At 40.3% G+C, this 20,935-nt stretch overlaps 2 protein-coding genes across 2 annotated transcripts in view; one reads left to right on the forward strand and one right to left on the reverse strand.

Annotated features, from left to right (window-relative positions):
- Positions 1–7,432: 7,432 nt before the first annotated feature.
- Positions 7,433–20,935, reverse strand: part of NIPSNAP2 (nipsnap homolog 2) — a 34,018-nt gene continuing 20,515 nt past the window's right edge. The window contains exons 8-10 of the mRNA XM_055339631.1: positions 12,657–12,751; positions 10,251–10,334; positions 7,433–8,589 (exon numbers count right to left, since the gene is read on the reverse strand). Coding sequence (XP_055195606.1) covers positions 8,525–8,589; positions 10,251–10,334; positions 12,657–12,751 — 244 coding nt within the window. The 3' untranslated portion in view covers positions 7,433–8,524. The remainder of the gene's footprint in view (positions 8,590–10,250; positions 10,335–12,656; positions 12,752–20,935) is intronic.
- Positions 12,762–20,299, forward strand: LOC129519254 (probable protein BRICK1). The gene is made up of 2 exons (XM_055339632.1): positions 12,762–12,985; positions 16,358–20,299. Exon 2 carries the CDS (start codon positions 16,367–16,369, stop codon positions 16,589–16,591), a length of 225 nt encoding a protein of 74 aa, XP_055195607.1. The 5' UTR covers positions 12,762–12,985; positions 16,358–16,366; the 3' UTR covers positions 16,592–20,299.

Genomic DNA, 20,935 nt, shown 5'->3' on the forward strand with positions numbered 1-20,935 from the left:
AGCGTGAGGCAGACTGCTTTGTGAAATCCAAGACTTAATTAGGACAAAAATTCCTCTTCCTAGAGTCGGGTATATTCTGAAATAGCCTCGTTTTACAGTGGGTTCGTTGCTCTGTGCTTTTCTGAACAGAAAGCTCCTTTAAAAAAGCAACACAGGGAGGAAGGGCAAGGTGGCGGAAGAGTAGGGTCCCCAAATCACCTGCCTCCACCAAATTACCTAGATGACCTTCAAATCATCCTGAAAATCTACGAATTCGGCCTGAGGTTTAAAGAGAGACCAGCTGGAATGCTGCAGTGAGAAGAGTTCGCGCTTCTATCAAGGTAGGAAGACGGGGAAAAAGAAATAAAGAAACAAAAGGCCTCCGAGGGGGAGGGGCCCGCGAGGAGCCGGGCTAGGGCCGGGGCGAGTGTCCCCAGGACAGGAGAGCCCCGTCCCGGAGGAGCAGGAGCTGCACCAACCTTCCCGGGCGGGGAAAGGGGCTCGCAGGGAGCTGGAGCAGGACCCAGGAGGGCGGGGATGCCCTCGGGCTCCCGGGGACACTAACAGACACCTGCGCCCGGGAGAGTGCGCCGAGCTCCCTAAGGGCTGCAGCACACAGGGCCGGACCGGAGCAGCTCGGAGGGGCTCGGGCGGCGGCTCCGCGGAGGGGGCTGCGGGGCGGGAGCGCACACGCGGCCCGGCCAGGCGGGACACAGCCCAGGATCCGGCCTCCCCCGGGACAGGCAGAGGCCGGGAGGGCCCAGGACAGCGAGGACGCTCCTGCCCCGAGCTGATCAGATCAGCGGCCCCGCCCCGGAGCCTCCAGGCCCTGTAGACCGAGAGCTCCGGAGTTACTGCGGGGGCTGACTCCAGGCTTCCAGAGCTGCCGTAACCACTGGGACTGTTCCTCCTGGGGCCTCACGGGGTAAACAACCCCCGCTGAGCCCTGCAGCAGGCAGGGGCAGAGCAGCTCCCCCAAGTGCTAACACCTGAAAATCAGCACAGCAGGCCCCTCCCCCAGAAGACCAGCTGGACGGACCAGTGATACTCCCCCGTGTTCCAATACAACTTGTTTTTGGCCACTCTGCACTGAGCAAAATGACTAGAAGGAAAACCTCACCTCAAAAGAAAGAATCAGAAACAGCCCTCTCTCCCACAGAGTTACAAAATCTGGATTACAATTCAATGTCAGAAAGCCAATTCAGAAGCACTATTCTACAGCTACTGGTGGCTCTAGAAAAAAGCATTAAGGACTCACGAGACTTCATGACTGCAGAATTTAGATCCAATCAGGCAGAAATTAAAAATCAATTGAATGAGATGCAATCCAAACTAGAAGTCCTAACGACGAGGGTTAACGAGGTGGAAGAACGAGTGAGTGACATAGAAGACAAGTTAATGGCAAAGAGGGAAACTGAGGAAAAAAGACAGACAATTAAAAGACCATGAAGACAGATTAAGGGAAATAAATGACAGTCTAAGGAAGAAAAACCTACGTTTAATTGGGGTTCCCGAGGGCGCCGAAAGGGACAGAGGGCCAGAAATATATTTGAACAAATACTAGCTGAAAACTTTCCCAATCTGGGAAGGGAAACAGGCATTCAGATCCAGGAAATAGAGAGATCCCCCCCTAAAATCAATAAAAACTGTTCAACACCTCGACATTTAATAGTGAAGCTTGCAAATTCCAAAGATAAAGAGAAGATCCTTAAAGCAGCAAGAGACAAGAAATCCCTGACTTTCATGGGGAGGAATATTAGGGTAACAGCAGACCTCTCCACAGAGACGTGGCAGGCCAGAAAGGGCTGGCAGATATATTCAGGGTCCTAAATGAGAAGAACATGCAACCAAGAATACTTTATCCAGCAAGGCTCTCATTCAAAATGGAAGGAGAGATAAAGAGCTTCCAAGACAGGCAGGAACTGAAAGAATATGTGACCTCCAAACCAGCTCTGCAAGAAATTTTAAGGGGGACTCTTAAAATCCCCTTTAAGAAGAAGTTCAGTGGAATAATCCACAAAAGCAAGGACTAAATAGATATCATGATGACACTAAACTCATATCTGTCAATAGTAACTCTGAACGTGAATGGGCTTAATGACCCCATCAAAGGCGCAGGGTTTCAGACTGGATAAAAAAGCAGGACCCATCTATTTGCTGTCTACAAGAGACTCTTTAGACAGAAGGACACCTACAACCTGAAAATAAAAGGTTGGAGAACCATTTACCATTCAAATGGTTCTCAAAAGAAAGCAGGGGTAGCCATCCTTATATCAGATAAACTAAAATTTACCCCGAAGACTGTAGTGAGAGACGAAAAGGGACACTATATCATACTTAAAGGATCTATCCAGCAAGAGGACTTAACAATCCTCAATATATATGCCCCAAATGTGGGAGCTGCCAAATACTTAAACGAATTATTAACCAAAGTGAAGAAATACTTAGATAATAATACACATATACTTGGTGACTTCAATCTAGCTCTTTCTACCCTCGATAGGTCTTCTAAGCACAACATCTCCAAAGAAACGAGAGCTTTAAATGATACACTGGACCAGATGGATTTCACAGATATCTACAGAACCTTACATCCAAACTCAACTGAATACACATTCTTCTCAAGTGCACATGGAACTTTCTCCAGAATAGACCACATACTGGGTCACAAATCGGGTCTGAACCGATACCAAAAGATTGGGATCGTCCCCTGCATATTCTCAGACCATAACGCCTTGAAATTAGAACTAAATCACAAGAAGAAGTTTGGAAGGACCTCAAACACGTGCAGGTTAAGGACCATCCTGCTAAAAGATGAAAGGGTCAACCAGGAAATTAAGGAAGAATTAAAAAGATTCATGGAAACTAATGAGAATGAAGATACAACCATTCAAAGAAAATCTTTGGGATGCAGCAAAAGCAGTCCTAAGGGGGAAATACATCGCACTACAAGCATCCATTAAAAAACTGGAAAGAACTCAAATACAAAACTAACCTTACACATAAAGGAGCTAGAGAAAAAACAACAGATGGACCCTACACCCAGCAGAAGAAGAGAGTTAATTAAAATTCGAGCAGAACTCAACGAAATTGAGACCAGAAGAACTGTGGAACAGATCAATAGAACCAGGAGTTGGTTCTTTGAAAGAATTAATAAGATACATAAACCATTAGCCAACCTTATTGAAAAGAAGAGAGAGAAGACTCAAATTAATAAAATCATGAATGAGAAAGGAGAGATCACTACCAACACCAAGGAAATACAAACGATTTTAAAAACATATTATGAACAGCTCTACGCCAATAAATTAGGCAATCTAGAAGAAATGGACGCATTCCTGGAAAGCCACAAACTACCAAAACTGGAACAGGAAGAAATAGAAAACCTGAACGGTCAATAACGAGGGAGGAAATTGAAACAGTCATCAAAAACCTCCCAAGACACAAGAGTCCAGGGCCAGATGGCTTCCCAGGGGAATTCTATCAAACGTTTAAAGAAGAAACCATACCTGTCGTACTAAAGCTGCTTGGAAAGATAGAAAGAGATGGAGTACTTCCAAATTCATTCTATGAGGCCAGCATCACCTTAATTCCAAAACCAGACAAAGACCCCACCAAAAAGGAGAATTACAGACCAATATCCCTGATGAACATGGATGCAAAAATTCTCAACAAGATACTAGCCAATAGGATCCAACAACACATTAAGAAAATTATTCACCATGACCAAGTAGGATTTATCCCCGGGACACAAGGCTGGTTCAACACTCGTAAAACAATCAATGTGATTCATCATATCAGCAAGAGAAAAACCAAGAACCATATGATCCTCTCATTAGATGCAGAGAAAGCATTTGACAAAATACAGCATCCATTCCTGATCAAAACTCTTCAGAGTGTAGGGATAGAGGGAACTTTCCTCGACATCTTAAAAGCCATCTACGAAAAGCCCACAGCAAATATCATTCTCAATGGGGAAGCACTGGGAGCCTTTCCCCTAAGATCAGGAACAAGACAGGGATGTCCACTCTCACCACTGCTATTCAACATAGTACTGGAAGTCCTAGCCTCAGCAATCAGACATCAAAAAGACATTAAAGGCATTCAAATTGGCAAAAAAGAAGTCAAACTCTCCCTCTTCCCTGATGACATGATACTCTACATAGAAAACCCAAAAGCGTCCACCCCAAGATTGCTAGAACTCATACAGCAATTTGGTAGCGTGGCAGGATACAAAATCAATGCCCAGAAGTCAGTGGCATTTCTATACACTAACAATGAGACTGAAGAAAGAGAAATTAAGGAGTCAATCCCATTTACAATTGCACCCAAAAGCATAAGATGCCTAGGAATAAACCTAACCAAAGAGTTAAAGGATCTATTCCCTAAAAACTATAGAACACATCTGAAAGAAATTGAGGAAGACACAAAGAGATGGAAAAATATTCCATGCTCATGGATTGGCAGAATTAATATCGTGAAAATGTCAATGTTACCCAGGGCAATTTACACGTTCAATGCAATCCCTATCAAAATACCATGGACTTTCTTCAGAGACTTAGAACAAATTATTTTAAGATTTGTGTGGAATCAGAAAAGACCCCGAATAGCCAGGGGAATTTTAAAAAAGAAAACCAGAGCTGGGGGCATCACAATGCCAGATTTCAGGTTGTACTACAAAGCTGTGGTCATCAAGACAGTGTGGTACTGGCACAAAAACAGACACATAGATCAATGGAACAGAATAGAGAACCCAGAAGTGGACCCTGAACTTTATGGTCAACTAATATTCGATAAAGGAGGAAAGACGATCCACTGGAAGAAAGACAGTCTCTTCGATAAATGGTGCTGGGAAAATTGGACATCCACATGCAGAAGAATGAAACTAGACCACTCTCTTTCACCATACATAAAGATACACTCAAAATGGATGAAAGATCTAAATGTGAGACAAGATTCCATCAAAATCCTGGAGAACACAGGCAACACCCTTTTTGAACTTGGCCACAGTAACTTCTTGCAAGATACATCCACGAAAGCAAAAGAAACAAAAGCAAAAATGAACTATTGGGACTTCATCAAGATAAGAAGCTTTTGCACAGCAAAGGATACAGTCAACAAAACTCAAAGACAACCTACAGAATGGGAGAAGATATTTGCAAATGACGTATCAGATAAAGGGCTAGTTTCCAAGATCTGTAAAGAACTTCTTAAACTCAACAGCAAAGAAACACACAATCCAATCATGAAATGGGCAAAAGACATGAAGAGAAATCTCACAGAGGAAGACATAGATATAGCCAACATGCACATGAGAAAATGCTCTGCATCACTTGCCATCAGGGAAATACAAATCCAAACCACAATGAGATACCACCTCACACCAGTGAGAATGGGGAATATTGACAAGGCAGGAAACCACAAATGTTGGAGAGGATGGGGAGAAAGGGAAACCCTCTTGCACTGTTGATGGGAATGTGAACTGGTGCAGCCACTCTGGACAACTGTGTGGAGGTTCCTCAAAGAGTTAAAAATAGATCTGCCCTACGACCCAGGAATTGCACTGTTGGGATTTACCCCAAAGATTCAGATGCAATGAAATGCCGGGACACCTGCACCCCGATGTTTATAGCAGCAATGTCCACAATAGCCAAATTGTGGAAGGAGCCTCGGTGTCCGTCGAAAGATGAATGGATAAAGAAGATGTGGTTTATGTATACAATGGAATATTACTCAGCCATTAGAAACGACAAATACCCACCATTTGCTTCAACGTGGATGGAACTGGAGGGTATTATGCTGAGTGAAGTAAGTCAATCGGAGAAGGACAAACAGTGTATGTCTCACTCATTTGGGGAATATGAATAATAGTGAAGGGGAATATAAGGGAAGGGAGAAGAAATGTGTGGGAGATATCAGAAAGGGAGACAGAACATAAAGACTCCTAACTCTGGGAAATGAACTAGGGGTGGTGGAAGGGGAGGAGGGCGGGGGGTGGGGGTGAATGGGTGACGGGCACTGAGGGGGACACTTGACGGGATGAGCACTGGGTGTTATTCTGTATGTTGGTAAATTCAACACCAATAAAAATTAATTTATTTTTTTAAAAAAAGCAACACAGAAGAGAAAAGCAAAGTTTCAAAAAGAAAATGTCATTCTTAAATATTCTGTTTGGCACCCAGACATCCTGGTGCTCACCAGATACTGAATGGCTCTTAGATGAGGGTTTGGGTAGATAATACAATTTGCAGAGCCTCATCTAACTCATCTAACAATTGTGAGCTCAGTTAATTGATGGTTAATTTTATATGTCTTGACTGCTCTAAGGGATGTCCAGATAGCTGCTAACACATCTCTGGGTCTATGAGGGGTGTTTCTGGAAGATTAGCATTTGATTCAACAGAATGAGTAAACAGATCCATTCTCATCAGTTGGTGAGCATCGTCTAATCCTTTGGGGGCCCAAGTGGGACAGGGCAAAGGGTAAATGCACTCTCTCTGATTGAGCTAGGATGTTCATCTTCTGCTTGCAGACACTGGAGCTCCTGGTTCTTGGGCCCCTGGCCTTGCATTGGGGTTAAACCATCAGCTCTCCTGATTCTCAGGCCTTTGGACTTGGGACAGAATTATACCATTGGTTTTCTTGGTTCTCTAGCTGGCAGATGGCAGATTCTGGGACTTCTTGGCTTCCCAAACCACATGAGCCAATTTCAGCAAGTCTCTTCTTATGTTTATCTGTATCTAGATATCCTATTGGTTCTGTTTCCCTGGAGAACCCTAATACTCCAGTGAATGATAGAAAATTCCAGACTTCTGCAGGGTTCACTTCAAGTCCACATAATTTGAAGTGAAAATTCCCTCTGTTCCTAGTTTTTTTCCAGTGCTGAATAAGATCACCAGTAAAGGTAATTTGCTAAGAATACTAACTCTACCATTTTTCTTTACATAGTTTAGAAAGCATTTTCACATAAACAGTTCTTTCATTCACATCCTACAAACATGCTCTGAGCATCCAATCAGAAGAACTGCTAAAATGCAGATTTTCTATGACAGAGCTCACCATACCTTCTCCCTCCTATTGCTTCCTGTGGTGCTAAGAAGTCACAAAAATTCAGAGCTGAAGGGATGTTAAATGCCACCGGATTCCACCTCCCCATTTTATAGATTAAGGGAACTGAACACCAAAGAGGGGAAGTGAGTACCTCATCAAGGAGTAGGCCATGGACTTGAAAGCACCTGTTGTGCCAGCAGCCCCATCCTCCCAAACACTGTGCACCAGTTCACCCACATCCATTCCTCAAAACATTCCAAAATGGTTAGGGAGAAGCGGATGAGCTTATTTAGTATTTTGCTCTGTAGACTCACATACACTCACTTAACAGGGGACAAGGTGTTTTTCAAGAAGGACAGGGTCATTTTCAGAACAAGTTCATAAAAAAGACTGCAAACATGTATATGTGAAAATCAAGAGGGTTTTATTGATTTTTATATGTTCTTGGAGAAAACCACATGTAAAAGATTGACATTTGATATGAGATTTATTCACTTTGTTTTACACATAAATTCTTTAATTTGGGGGTCAGATGTAATTTTTCACTTTAACAGGACTTTCACATTACAGTCACAAAATTGGCACACTATATTAAAAAACTAAATCAAACAGAGCTAGACAAAGTATGCATTTTATTCCAACTTAAATCCCAACATGCACCACCCCTCATACATGATCTTAGAAGTATCTGCTGTGGGCTTTACTAAAGTATTAACTACAGAATGCTTGAGGTCACAAATGATTGTTTACAAAATAAAACCTCTTTTCTTAATGCTACTCATTTTATTATAGAAAAATATTACAAATAAAAATTAGTGCTATTCAAGGTGTTCATTTCAAAATCACATATGATACACAGGTTTAACCCATTATCTCTCCTCAGAGATATCACAATACATGATGTAAAGCCTGAATTACTGATTAAATGTACCTTAGCAGCCACTACCAGCTTAGTACTGACATGTTTACTATGCCGACCGATTAAAAATAAGAGTGAATTCAAACATTTTCAGGTACTGGGTATACTTCTAATTTGTTCCTAGTCTGAGACTCAGAAAAACTGCTAGAGTAACATAACAAAATCTATATTTCTTCCTGATACAAGAAATTTGTATAAAAATCTGTAATTACAAAACAGATTTGCTTTTTATAAAGAAATTGCTAACTTTTTTTTCATTGTTACATTCCTGTTTGGAGATGATTAAAATTTTAATTTTGGCCCTCTTTTCCCAGATGGTAGAGAGGGGTGGCTGGTAGAAGGTATATTCAACAAACACTGGGATGTTTCAAAGAGGACTACAGAGCACTGTTACAATCAAACTGAAATAGTTTCCTTTCCTGTGATTATGTAAATTTTAAAGAAAAGAGGTTTCTCATAAGCTATATACAGCAGTTACACACTTCAATGTTTCTTTTTCACTTGAAATACAATTAAAATTAATTTATAACAAATACTTGTCACATAAGTTTATGTAGGCACATAAAATCTGTAGCTTTACTGGAGGGGTGAAGTCTTCAGTGGGATCATGATTCTAGATTCCATTTCCTGAATAAGTGGGACTGAAAACAAGGATCAAGGTTATTGTGCTTGTTCTTTTCCAAACAGATTATGGTAAATATACAGTAACAAAGAATGTTCAGAAGAATGTTCAGAAGACATGGTGCTTGAAATCAGAACAGCGTACTGGAAAGTATAGGACTGATCTTGGGAACAGAAATATACAAGTTAATGGTAGATGAGTTAACATCCTAGGAGATGTTAAAATTAAAGCAGATTCTGTCTGGAGGTCTGTTTCATTTGTAGGAACTTAGGAAAGTCCATGTTGCAAGAAAAATGGCGCCTTCTCAAAAGGTTGAGAACTGAACTAAAGTTTTTTTTTTTTTTAAATGATGGTTTGTTTATTTATTTATTTTAAAGATTTTATCCATTTTTTTGAAAGAGAGAGAGAGAGCACAAACAGGGAGCAGAAGGAGAAGCAGACTCCCCGCTGAGCAGGGAGCCCAATGCAGGGTTCGATCTTGGGACTCTGGGATCATGACCTGAGCCCAAGGCGGAGCCACCCAGACACCCCTGACCTAAAAGTTATATAAAATCAAATAATACTGCATGTGACTATATCTTGTGTAAAGGAACAGACAGATGGCACTTCTAAAACTGTAACTGCTGGAGCAGCCCAGCTGGCTCAGCGGTTTAACGCTGCCTTTAGCCCAGGGTGTGATCCTGGAGACCCGGGATCGAGTCCCACATCGGCCTGCTTCTCCCTCTGCCTGTGTCTCTGCCTCTCTCTCTCTCTCTCTCTCTCTCTCTCATTAATAAATAAATAAAATCTTTTAAAAAAATAAATAAATAAAATAAGAATAAAAAATAAAACTGTCACTGTTGAGTAAAATACACCTCTGGGAACTAATGAAAGTGTAAGAATAAGCAACAAAGTCACATTAGATGCTTTGAACTAAAAGACAAGATAATACTTATTTTCTAGACAAAGTACTCTTTGATTTTCTTAGTAGTGTATGGGCTTAAAATGTACCTGATATGCAACATGATTGGTACTTACTACTTCTGTCAGTACTGCTACTGCTTGTATTCAGCCCAGGTGTTCTTATAAAAATCAAGCAACCAGATTTTCATAGTATCCATGCACAGGCATACACATGTGCGTACAGAAAGTCAACATGTCAAAGTAATTTTCAAAATTACTTTTTAATGGCTGTTATTAAATTATAATTTGGGGGGAATAAGTAACTTTGATGAGAAAGGGAAAGATGAGAAAAAACATTGTGTAATAAATATTCAAAGAATATAGAAAAATACAAAACAAGGTAAATGTTGTCAAACTTAAAACATACAAGGGTCTGAAAACTGTACCAGACAACATACACACTTGCTTTTTTTTTTTCAATTTTATTTTTAAACTCTTCACCCAACTTGGGGCTCGAACTCACAATCTCATGAGATCAAGAGTCACAGACTCCACCAACTGCTCCTGCTCCCCTACATACTTGAAAGAATGAAAGCTTCTTATTGAAAAGAAGGCATGTCATTATTAAAGAAAACTCTACTTATTCTCCATCCCCTCACTGGCCTTAATGATTCACCACCCTGGAACAACATACTTTTTTTTTTTTTTTTTTTTAAAGTACACATTAGCTTTGGGGTGGAAAAATGTAAAACAGTAAGATGAGATGAATGACAAGTTTTAGCTCTATGAAGGTTTTACCTGTATAATATACCAATTCTTCCCAGCCATGTTTATGCCATGCTGCATTCCGTATATCTTCCCTGGTCTGAAGATCCTTGTAAGCTGAAAAATAACCACACAGCATCAGCAAGACTTAAACCAAACAAGATGTGATACATTCTACTAGTATGTCTGTCAGGTATGGAGTCAGCTGCTCAGCTGGTTTTCTCAGAAAGACCGCTTTGGGAATTTAATACTGAGCTGGGATCATTGTGAGCTGTTTATTCTGAGCAAAGTTATGTTAGGCCTTTTGAGAGAAGCAAAATAAATAATTATTTAACTTTACAATCTAATGCATCCAAGACCTACCACTTTTCAAGCCCAGTGAATTTCCTCAATTCCTCAATAACATGTTAAATTGATAATCAGAAGCTGTAAGACACCTGGGTGGCTCAGTGGTTGAGCGTAGGCTTTCAGTTCAGGGCATGATCCTGGGATCCTGGGATTAAGTTCCACATCGGGCTCCCTGCATGGAGCCTGCTTCTCCCTCTGCCTATGTCTCTTTCTCTCTCTCTGTGTCTCTTGTGAATAAATAAAATCTTTTAAAAACCCCCCAAAAAACAACTTTCTTAAAAAACAACAACAACAAACAACTGTAAGACTATAGATAAGCAATATTCAATTCAATTTTGCTCAACATTTCCAAAGCACTACAGGGATGTGGGTGAGAGACTGTGTTCAATGCAGTGGACAGCAAAAAGACAAGTAAAGGCAAGGTCAGTCCCTCCTGAGCACTATAGTATACAGGTCTACAGCGAAGAGGCTGGACAGAGTTGTCTGGAAGGTGTGATCTGACCAGGTGGGTCTTGAAGGTTGAAAAGATGTCATCGACAGGAACAGAAGAGAAAGGGGGTTCAGGTGGAGAGAAGGGCATCAGTCTTTGGTGTCATGTGGTACAATTCAGGTGCCTTGGTTTCTGACTCCCAGCCTGGGCAAGATCCTTCCAACTACTGACCAGGGAAGCACCTCCTAGGCATCTTGATGGGGGCTGCCCAGGCAAGACTCAAAGGACAAAAATCAGGGCTTCCAGTTTTTATTCTGAGACATACACCTGTTCTCCATAGGTTTCCTTCTCCTGACAAGAAGACCTACCCATGTATATCTACGAGTGTAACCATCTAAAGATAAAATTTCTCTGAACTAGTAATGGAGTATAAATTTACAACATAAAATTTGGAAGATGCTGAAAGATAGATGGAAAAAAAAATCTTTTATCTCTCACCACCCAGAGCAAAACAGCATGAACATGACAAGCAGCAGCATTCCAACTGAGGTCAGGTGCATAGCCAGTAACCCTTGCAGGGAGCACAAGTTAGAGATGGCTGCATTCTTATTTCTTAATTTCAAATTTTCATTTCCTTAATTAAAATTCTTTTTATTATGGTAAAATATGCATAGCAAAATTAACATTTTTTAAAAAGTTTTTATTTATTTATTTATTTGAGAGGAAGAGATCCATCATCATACCCATCACGTTTCTCTGTCCACCTGCCATGCTAACACAGCAGGCAGACAGGATCAGCCCTTGGTGAGACCAATAGGTCAAACTGATACCTCAGTTAATTAACGTGGTCTAGAAATGAGTTATGATTTTTATTTTTTAACTTTTTTTTTTTAAGCAGGCTTCACACTGGGCATGAACTCAAGACCCTGAGATTAAGACATGAGCTGAGATCAAGAGTCAGATGCTTAACTGACTGAGCCACCCACCCACCCCTTCATTTCTTTAACACTAATAAACATATACAAATGTGCCCAAAATGTACCAAGCTATTAGACCCAGTAGTTGTTCTAGCAGGGAGACAGACACAAATAGCCACAAAGGGACAACCTACATGGGCATACTGGGCTCTGGGGGCTCAGGAGGAGTGGGTTCACTGGGTGGCAAGGGGATGCATAGGAGTCTGGTCCTGAGAGATACCAAACATGAGGTCAAACAAAAGTGGGTGGGGATGGAAAAGGTGACAGGGAGGAGGTCCTCTGGAACAATGGATCGAGAGGCAGGCAGTGAGTGAGCATGTGGGGAGCTGCCTCTCTGGATAAAATGCAGGAGTGTTCCTAATGTGTTATGAGAAGTGTCTAGAAAAGGATGATAGCTTTATCGTCTTCCCTCTCCCATGGCTCTCCTTGCTTCACTTCTGTTATTCCTTTCACCATTATCCCCACTCCCATGTCAGCTTGCTAATGTGCCCCAAGCCTGTGGGCCTTTCACTGTTGACCTCTTTCCTTCTAGATAGCCCAGCACTTACTTTCTATCTGTGATGTTTGGATTTGCTACAGTGTTTAAAGTTAGTGATTTGAGATGTGCTTTATTGCCTAGTATGGCTTATTTGGTAATGGACCCTGAAGTCCCAGGAACACAAAAATGAAGGAACAAATACATACCCCAGAGATGATGTACCATATATAGCTGCCCAATCTGAGAGAAGAATCCTCCCACAGCTTCATTCCCGTCCTGTCTGAAGCGAATTGCACGAGCCCTGTAAGGAAAAGTGATAATGTTCAGCTACTGAATTAGGTATGTTTTTTTTTTCTTTATTTATTTATGATAGTCACACAGAGAAAGAGAGAGAGGCAGAGACACAGGTAGAGGGAGAAGCAGGCTCCATGCACCGGGAGCCCGATGTGGGATTCGATCCCGGGTCTCCAGGATCGCGCCCTGGGCCAAAGGCAGGCGCCAAACCACTGCGCCACCCAGGGATCCCCTGAATTAGGTATGTTAAAACAAATCAGACTTCTTCCCTTCTCAAATAATATGAAGATGAATTGTTTTTAATTATCAAATGCAATCGAAAGTTATTTTAACGTAGATAACACATATAAGATGTAAATGTACTTTTCTGTAGCTATAACAGTCATTTTGGGGGGAAGTGGACAGTAATTAATGACTACTAAAATCGGTGTTTGAGAATACATGGTTGCACTGCTGATTCTTGACAGTCACGAAAATTGGCAGAAAATAGGGCCCATCAACTTAAGGACTGCTTCCCCAAGAATGTGGTGAGATAAAATGAGGGAAATGTGGATGCCCAGACACTCAAGATGCCAGAAGTTACTGTATCTAAGGGAGGCAGAGACCACCCCTGGATAATGGGGTTTAACACAGAGATGAAGGGGCACACCTTCAAAGCAGCTGCAGACCATGAATTCTGAAAAACACATTGAAGAATCATGAATGTGGAGTTTCCTGGCATGTATACACCATCACTATAAAAACTGAAGTTGCCTCATGGCATTATAATAGCGTCATATGGTGACACATGGTGGACACACTTGTGGTGAGCACAGCATAATGTATAGACTTGTCAAATCACTGCGCTGTACACCTGAAGCTGACTTAACAGGTGTGAACTATATTTCAATATAAAATGAAACAAAACCTCTGGCTCTTGTTTTGTTCTTTCTTACCACATTAAACCATCAGGAAAATGAGTACCAAATGGCATTCCTATGTGTGGAAGAATGTGTATATACAGGTATCTACGCGAGTAACATGAAATTGTGATTATTGGCTAAAAATTGGCACTTAGCTTAAACTTTCTAAGATTTCCTACTGCAAAAGGTATCAGGCTCCTTAAACATCTTTTCATATTTATACCAGGTACTTTACTTTTATATTTAGTGATGCACCTGAAATCCTAAAATGATTCTTTTAAAAAGTATATAGGGGCACCTGGGTGCCTCAATCAGTTAAGTATCCCACTCTCAATTTGGGCTCAGGGCATGATCTCAGGGTCCTGGGATTGAGCCCATTGTCAGGCTCCACACTGAGCAGGGAGTCTGCTTCTCTCCCTCTTCCTATGCCCCTCCCACAACTTGTGCACATGCGCGTGCTCTCTCAAATAAATCTTTAAAAGCATAGCTGGAGGGATTCCTGGGTGGCGCAGCGGTTTAGCGCATGCCTTTGGCCCAGGGCGCGATCCTGGAGACCCAGGATCGAATCCCACGTCGGGCTCCCAGTGCATGGAGCCTGCTTCTCCCTCTGCCTATGCCTCTGCCTCTCTCTCTCTCTCTCTCTGTGACTATCATAAAAAAAAATTTAAAAAAATTAAAAAAAAGAAAGAAATAAAAGCATAGCTGGAAAAAAAATAAAATAAAAATAAAAGCATAGCTGGAGTCTCTCAGAGACTCCATACCATAGACCACTCAGTATATTTACATCAACACTGTCCAGGTTTAGGTCTGCAGTCTGTAACATCAAGTTACCAGAATTGACAGGACTTGGGAAGACAGATTCATTCTAGTTAATTTAAAGGAGCTGGAGGCATATGAACAAGGATTCCAATCTACTAACATCTACAGACACAACTCTTGAGGGACAAGATATTTGAGTTGGCTTGACTAGTACATTCTTGTCCTGGAGGCACACTTCATAACACCTGAATTAGAACATCTCAAGGCAGGGCAAGGGCAACCACAGTAGGAGTGATAAAGCTGAACTCCTTGAGACTGATCTGTCCATCTCAGCTCTCATCCCCATAAGCTCAACTCTGTGGGAGACACAAGCTTTCAGGTTCTTTTGTGGTGAAGGAGGGAGCTCTTGCTGTTGCCCCCATGGGCTAACCTCAAATGATATTAAATTCCTTAATCTTTATATTTAGGATTAAATGATCAATAACTTCGGGATCCCTGGGTGGTACAGCGGTTTGGCGCCTGCCTTTGGCCCAGGGCACGATCCTGGAGACCCCGGATCAAATCCCACGTCAGGCTCCTGGTGCATGGAGCCTGCTTCTCCCTCTGCCTATGTCTCTGTCTCTCTCTCTCTCTATCTGTGTGACTATCATAAATAAATAAAAGCTTAAAAAATTCTCTTTAAAAAAATGATCAATAACTTCAATAAAGGGGAAAGGAGAAAAAATGAGTGGGAAATATCAGAAAGGGAGACAAAACACGAGACTCCTAACTCTGGGAAACGAACTAGGGGTGGTGGAAGGGGAGGAGGGCGGGGGGTGGGGGTGACTGGGTGACGAGCACTGAGGGGGGCACTTGATGGGATGAGCACTAGGTGTTATTCTATATGTTGGCAAATTGAACACCAATAAAAAATAAATTTATAAAAAAATGATCAACTTCACAAAAATTACAAATCTGATTGGTAAATTATTGAAATTAAGCAAATCACTGTAATGTGCATTCTAACTCAGGGAAAAACTGTCTTTCATTGAGTGATAAATATACAGGATTATTCATTCCATTATGAATTTTTCTAATTGAGGTACAGTAGGCAAAGAAAACATACTTGCCTTAGCCTGGTAATAATCAGAAGCATGTACTGAAGAGGAGATCACCATCTTAAATAGTTACCTATGTGCCAAAATATAAATTGAATGCTGAACTGACTTTATAAATACTTTCAAAATAATTGAAGAATAACCTCAGTACTTCCTTGTGAAGTCTACAGTGGGCAAGTCTTAATTAGTAATGTGCAGAAACAGAAATAATGAATGATCCTATCCTGTGGGCAATTAGATTATTACGTGTATAAGGCCCTTCCCTAAAACTGGTCCCTTAATAAAATGATGCCTAGAAGAATAGTGATAAAAAATTAAACATGTATATCTTAGTTTTCAAATTAAAAAAAAAAATCTAACTTGCATTATATAGCATTTGATAACCCAAGAAAAAAAGATTTATTAGAAATAAGAATCACAGGGGCATCCAGACGGCTCAGTCAGTAGATTGTGTAACTCTTGATCTCTGCATTGTGGGTACAAGTCCCATGCTGGGTGTAGAGATTACTTAAAAACAAAATCTTAAAAAAAAAAAAAAAAAAAAAAAGAAGAAGAAGAAGAATACACAACCGTTTTTGTTTTGTTTTGTTTTTGGTGCTAAATGAGATCTTACAAATTATACAGTTCAAAGCAACAAATTTTATAACTGAAAAAGAAGACATATAAGTTGAAAGTAAGTAAAAAGTCAGATTCTCATTTAAAGAAACCAAAAGGTTAATATCTGACTAATGGCCAATAACCTGCTCTTGGGTCTCTCTTAATTACTGAGGCTTTATGTTATTATATTATTTATTTTTTTCTCACAATAGGATTTTCAAAAAACTATATAAAATTATAATGGTGGCTCCTTTTCAGGCGGCAGCCATGGCGGGCCAAAAGGATCCGGTGCAGTGGGAGATTCACCAGGACTGGGCGAACCGGGGATACATTGCGGTCATCACCAGCAGCATCAAGAAGATCGTGGACTTTCTCAACTCATTCGATAGGTCTTGTTCAAGACTTGCAAAACTAAACAAGAAATTGACAGCCCTCGAGTGGAGAATAGAGTACATTGAAGCACAGGTGACAAAAGGTGAGACTCTCACCTAGAACTATGCCATGCTGCTGCTGGGAAGTAGCTTTATGGAACACAGGCTGATGTGGGAAAGGCCCCAGGAGCCTCAGTTCCTTCCTCTCTTCTTAAAGAGCAACAGGGCTTATTCTTTCAAAAGTGTGGCCTTTGGGCTTTGCCATGTACATTGATGTGTGATGTGGCATGTGGGAAGAAGTCCAGGGGAACTCTTGGAACCAACATTTTACCTTTTATGTAACATTTTGTAGAACTGTTCATCAGTGTGTTTGAAGCGCTCAGAGCCAGTTGCCTGGGACTCTTTGTTAAGGTCCTCTCCATCTCTCCATCTCTCTCTCTGACTTTCCTTATAGCTCTCATTGCCTCTGCATTGATTCTATAAACAGTCTTTGTCTCCTTTCCACCTTTGGCGTGGGGGGTGGGAGGCAGTCCTGGCTGAGACACTTACACCCGGGCAAGGTGGCCACCAGAGAATGTCGTTGCTAACCTACCAGTTTCTTGTCCTTGGCGGGAGGTCAAGGCCATGCCCCCACTTGGCTTGAAGGGTCATTTTCAGAATTTTCTTTCTGTCACTTGGGGTATCTTTGCCTCTCATATTTCCCTAATAAACTCCTCAATTAAAAAAATTATAATGGTAAAAGTTGGTGTTTTGTCATAATACTAATGAGCATGCTTCTCATGTTTCACTACCAAGTTTAATGTAGCTGTTAAGATGGAAGAAATTGATAGTTTTATCATTTAAATCAGGGTTTGCAAAGTAGACCCTCAGACTAAATCCAACCTTCTGTAGCTTGTTTTCATGGCCCAGAACTTAAGAATGATTTCTACCTTTTTAAATGCTTGAAAAAAATCACACCAAAAGAATATTTCATGATACATGAACATCATGACATTCAAATTTCAGCATCCATAAGTAAAGTTTTGTTGGAACACAGCTATGCTCATGCATTTACAATCACTCCTGGCCGCTTTCTAACTAAAATAGCAGGGTTAAGTAATTGTTTTGGACACAAAATGGTCCACAAAGTCTAAGATATTTACTATCTGATCCTTTACAGAAAAGTTTGCCAACCCTTAATTTAAATAAAATATTCTATATTCTTAATTTTTAAAGTGTTTATTAGAAATTAGTGCCACTAATAAAATAAAACTGAACATGTATTATTTTTAAGTTGTTTTTAAATTTGTGGCCATTGAAACACTCTAGCCACCTAGATTTTTAAAACATCAATACTTTACTATTTTTATATTTCAGATCCTTTCAAAAAGAAATGAACACTGTAGAAACAGATAAAGTTCCCTTTGCACTCCTCCTCATCCCATCTGCTTCCCTCTTCTTCCATTGGTTACCACTTTTTGGAAACAGCTGCCTCTTGTGCATGGTTTTATATTTCTATTTCATATGTATGTATCCATAAACAATAATGTATCTTTTTATATAACTCCTGGTATAAATAAATAAATAACTGTTTAAATAACTCTCCTGTTATATCATTTTAAAATTTACCTAAAAGACATCATGTTGTACATACTCTCTAACTTGCTGTATACATTCCCAACTTGGTGTTTTCAATATTGATCCATATTGAAATGTTTTACTTTAACCACCATCTCAGATTCTACTGCATGAATGCACTATAATCCATTACTCTCAGACACATAGGTTGTTCAAAGGTTTGGCAATTTACTTTTTCTTATATAACCACCAGTTTCTGCCATCCATTCAACTTTTACCGAGCACCTATGATGTGCCAGGTCTTGTGGACAGAGGTGTAGACCTGGAAACTGGAGTCTTCCCTGGGGTGACAAGGCTCTAACAGAGGCTAGAGGCAGACTCCAATTTCACACTTGATTGTGTTGTATTTATCAATTTCCTCATTTCAAATTATCCTTAGATTCACAGTATAAATTCTCTTTAGTGAGGGGTGTCATTAGCAGCTTTACTGAGGTATATTTTATATACCGTAAGATTCAATTAGATGTATACTTTTTAAGTAAATTTACAGACTTGTGCAATTATCACCACAATTCAATTGTGCTAAGATCCCGTGCCCATCTACAATCATCTTGTGTTCCCACCCATAGCCCCAGGAAACCATTTATCTTTCTCTCTGTAGATTTGCCTTTTCTGGATACTTTGTACATATGGAATCAGACTATGTGCTCCCTTGGGGTCTTTCACATAGTATGTATTTGTAGTGCACACCAGTAGTTCACTCCTCTTTATTGTTCAATAGTATTCCATTATGTGGATATACCACAGCTTGTTTATCCATTCCTCTGCTGATGGGCATTTAGATTGTTTCCATTGTTTGGTTATTATGAAAAATGTTATAGTCAGCATATATGAGCTTATATGGATGCACGGTTTCATTCTTTCATATACCCTGCAGTTCTAACTACTGAGCCATATGGTAATTTCATGTGTAACATTTTGAGTAACTGCCTGTTTTCCCAAGTGGCTGCACCATTTTACATTCCCACCAGCAATGTATGAGGGTACCAATTTATTTGCAACTTCATCAACATGTATAATCATCTGTTTTTTTAGTTATACCCATCTGAATGTGTGTAAAGTCTTATATCCTTGTGGTTTTATTTTACATTTTCTTAATGACTTAGAGTGTTGAACACTTTTTCATGTGCTTTTTAGGTATTTACACATCTCCTTTGGTGGAATGTCTATTTAAATCCTTTGCCTACTGAAAGAAATTTTTTACAATTTATTTTATGATTATTGCTTATTTTTTATCGTAGTAAAAAACATTAAGCTTATCTCAGTCTTTTCACAGTTCAGTAGTGTCAAGTACATTCACACTGCTGGGCATCTGCCTTTGGCTCAGGTCATGATCCTGTGGTCCTGGGATTGAGTCCCACATCTGGCTCCCTGCATGGAGCCTGCTTCTCCCTCTGCCTGTGTCTCTGCCTCTCTCTGTGTCTCTCATGAATAAATAAATAAAATCTTAAAAAAAAAATAAAAACCTGAAACTTGATACCCACTAAATACCAAACTCCCTCCACCTGGACTCTGGTAACTATTTGTTTTCCATTACTGTGATTTTGGCTACGTTAGGTATTTGTATTAGTGGAATCATATAGTATTTATCTTTTTTTTTCTTTTTTCCAATAGTATTTATCCTTTTATGACTACCTTAATGTCCTCAAGGCTCATCCATATTGTAGCACATGGCAGAATTTCCTTCTTTGAAAGGCTGCATAATATTCCTTTACATGTATATATCACATTTTCTTTATTCATCTTCAGCAGATATTTGGGTTGCTTCGGCCTCTTGGCTACTGTGGCTAATGTTGGAATGAACATGAATGTGAAAATAGCTCCTTGAGATGCTGCTTTAAATTCTTTTGATTATATAACTAGAAGGATGGCTGCTGGATCATACAATAATTCTATTTTTAATATTTTGAGGAACCTCAGTACTGTTTTCCATAGTGGCTGCAATAGTTTACATTCTTACTGACAATGGACAAAGGTCCCAACTTCTCTGTATCTTCACCAACACTTGTTATTTTCCATTCTTTTGATAATAGCCATCAGAGACGATGTGAGATAATATCTCACAGTGGTTTTGATTTGCATTTCTCTTATGATTAATGATGCTGAACATCTTTTCATATGCTTTTTGGCTGTTTGTAGATCTTAGGAGAATTGTTTGTTCAAATACTATGTCCACTTTTTAACAGGGTTATTTGTCTTATTTTTTTTTAATTTTTTTATTTATTAATGATAGTCACAGAGAGAGAGAGAGGCAGAGACATAGGCAGAGGGAGAAGCAGGCTCCATGCACTGGGAGCCCGACGTGGGATTCGATCCCGGGTCTCCAGGATCGCGCCCTGGGCCAAAGGCATGCGCTAAACCGCTGCGCCACCCAGGGATCCCCGGTTATTTGTCTTATTATTGAGTTGTAGGATTTCTTTATATATGCTGGACACAAGTCCTTTATTTGAAATGATTTGTAAAATTTTCTCCCAGTCTATGACTTGCCTTTTAATTTTTTAAATGATGCCCTTTGAATTGTAAAAGTTTAATTTTGATGAATTATAATTTATCATTTTCTTTGGTGGACTGTGACTTTGGTATTATATCTAAGAACTCTTTGCTTGGGATCCTTGGGTGGCGCAGCGGTTTAGCGCCTGCCTTTGGCCCAGGGCGGGATCCTGGAGACCCGGGATCGAGTCCCACGTCGGGCTCCCAGTGCATGGAGCCTGCTTCTCCCTCTGCCTGTGTCTCTGCCTCTCTCTCTCTCTCTCTGTGTGTGACTATCATAAATAAATAAAAAAATTAAAAAAAAAAAAGAACTTTTTGCTTAGCTCTAGGTCATAAAGATTCTCTATGTCTTCTCAAA

The sequence above is a fragment of the Nyctereutes procyonoides genome, unplaced genomic scaffold, assembly GCF_905146905.1.
Source record: "Nyctereutes procyonoides isolate TBG_1078 unplaced genomic scaffold, NYPRO_anot_genome, whole genome shotgun sequence".
NCBI classification, from domain to species: domain Eukaryota; kingdom Metazoa; phylum Chordata; class Mammalia; order Carnivora; family Canidae; genus Nyctereutes; species Nyctereutes procyonoides.

Excerpts from the sequence above, each read along its gene's own strand:
- LOC129519254 (XM_055339632.1), top strand. The coding sequence starts at position 16,367 with ATGGCGGGCCAAAAGGATCCGGTGCAGTGGGAGATTCACCAGGACTGG.